We start from the raw sequence: 1,498 nt of genomic DNA on the forward strand, positions 1-1,498 counted from the left end.
CCCCCCCCCCACACACACACACACACACACACACACACACACACAGTGTACCCCAAGGAACACGGTCGAATGTCTTCTCCAAATCCACAAAACACGTGTAGACAGAATGGGCAAACTCCCATGACCCCTCAAAGACCCTAGTGAGGGTAAAGAGCTGAAAGAAAATCTGCACTTTCTGTCCCTCAGCTTCCACACAAGCTTCAGCAGCAGCAGCTTGTGCCACAGTTCATCTGCAGAGCATGAACACATTTCATTATTATTGTTTCCCCAGAGCCTGCCATGTGTTCCCAAATGCTGAGAGGAAGTTAACCCACAGATGGGTCCAAGGTAAGAGATCACCCCCCCCCACACACACACACACACACACATGCACGTACACACATGCACACACACACAGCTGTGACTCCAAGCAGAGTTCTGCCTGAAGGAGCCGCTGCATCCAAACAGAAGGTCAGCCAGAGACGATGATGATGCACAGAAGACGCAAACAGCCAAGAGACCCCCAGGTGATTCCACCAAGGGCTGGCCAGTCATCTCCCAAAGAAACTGACCCAAAACTAACAAGGTGCTGAAGCTTAAATAAGTTTGACAAGTTGGAGTCCCGAAAGGGCAACTCAAGAGAGAAGGTCAAGGAGAACACATAACCAAAAGATTTAAAAGATTTAAGGATGTTCTCCTGTGATGTCTTGTAATGAAACAGGGACTAATTTCAGTTTCAGTGAAAATAATAAATGTCACAGAGTAAATGCTGCCAATTTTCTGAATAAATAAATACAATTAAAAGTACCTGTATTAATGGTCTTCTTCATGCTCTGCTGATCCACGTGTCAATAAAAGCAGCAAACCTGGAACTGTGTCCTGCAATCCGACTGATGCAGTCTCAGTCTTCTGGCTCTGGTTTTTCTGCTGCCAATCAGCACGTGGTGACGCCTTGTGGATATATGCCTTGAAAGCAGCTGGACTAGATGATGTGCACTTTAGTGGGAAGTGGACTGTTTTGTTACCATGAGAAATGTGAGTGCATATATTGTGGTGGGGGGTGGAGAGCTCAGCTGACGTACTTTTACGCACGGATTGCTATTGGAGACACAGCCTCATCTGTGCCAGAGTGGAGCTGCCCTAAAGATTATACAGTTCTGCTACAGTTTCAGCTGTTTGAAGGAAAGGTGGAATGAAATAAAACATGACAAATGAATAAACAACCTGAAATCCATACCATTTGCACATCAAATTAATCCTTTCCTTCAAAATTCTTCATAAATATATCCTAACGCGACATTTTTACAAAAGTAGCAGTGTAAATTTAATTAATTGTGGACAATGTTAATGTGTTCGTGCGTGCACATCTGCTCACAGACTCATGTTCATGTTTGTGCTGATGTTCAATGTTTTTTATGTTATGAGTGCTTAGTGTATATTTAGTTGATGTTTTTCTTGGTTCATATCTTAGATGTTATTACTGTTTTTCTTATACATTTTATTGTTGGATGTAACTGGG

General features: G+C 43.1%; 1 protein-coding gene across 1 annotated transcript in view; it reads right to left on the reverse strand.

The window, feature by feature from the left end:
* LOC119422489 (septin-9) overlaps positions 1-881 on the reverse strand; it is a 125,562-nt gene extending 124,681 nt beyond the window's left edge. The window contains exon 1 of the mRNA XM_037689863.1: positions 788-881. Within this exon, the coding sequence (XP_037545791.1) occupies positions 788-809 (22 nt within the window). The 5' untranslated portion in view covers positions 810-881. The remainder of the gene's footprint in view (positions 1-787) is intronic.
* Between the last annotated feature and the right edge of the window lie 617 nt (positions 882-1,498).

This window comes from Nematolebias whitei, chromosome 16, assembly GCF_014905685.2.
Source record: "Nematolebias whitei isolate Nwh7 chromosome 16, NemWhi1, whole genome shotgun sequence".
Lineage (NCBI taxonomy): Eukaryota > Metazoa > Chordata > Actinopteri > Cyprinodontiformes > Rivulidae > Nematolebias > Nematolebias whitei.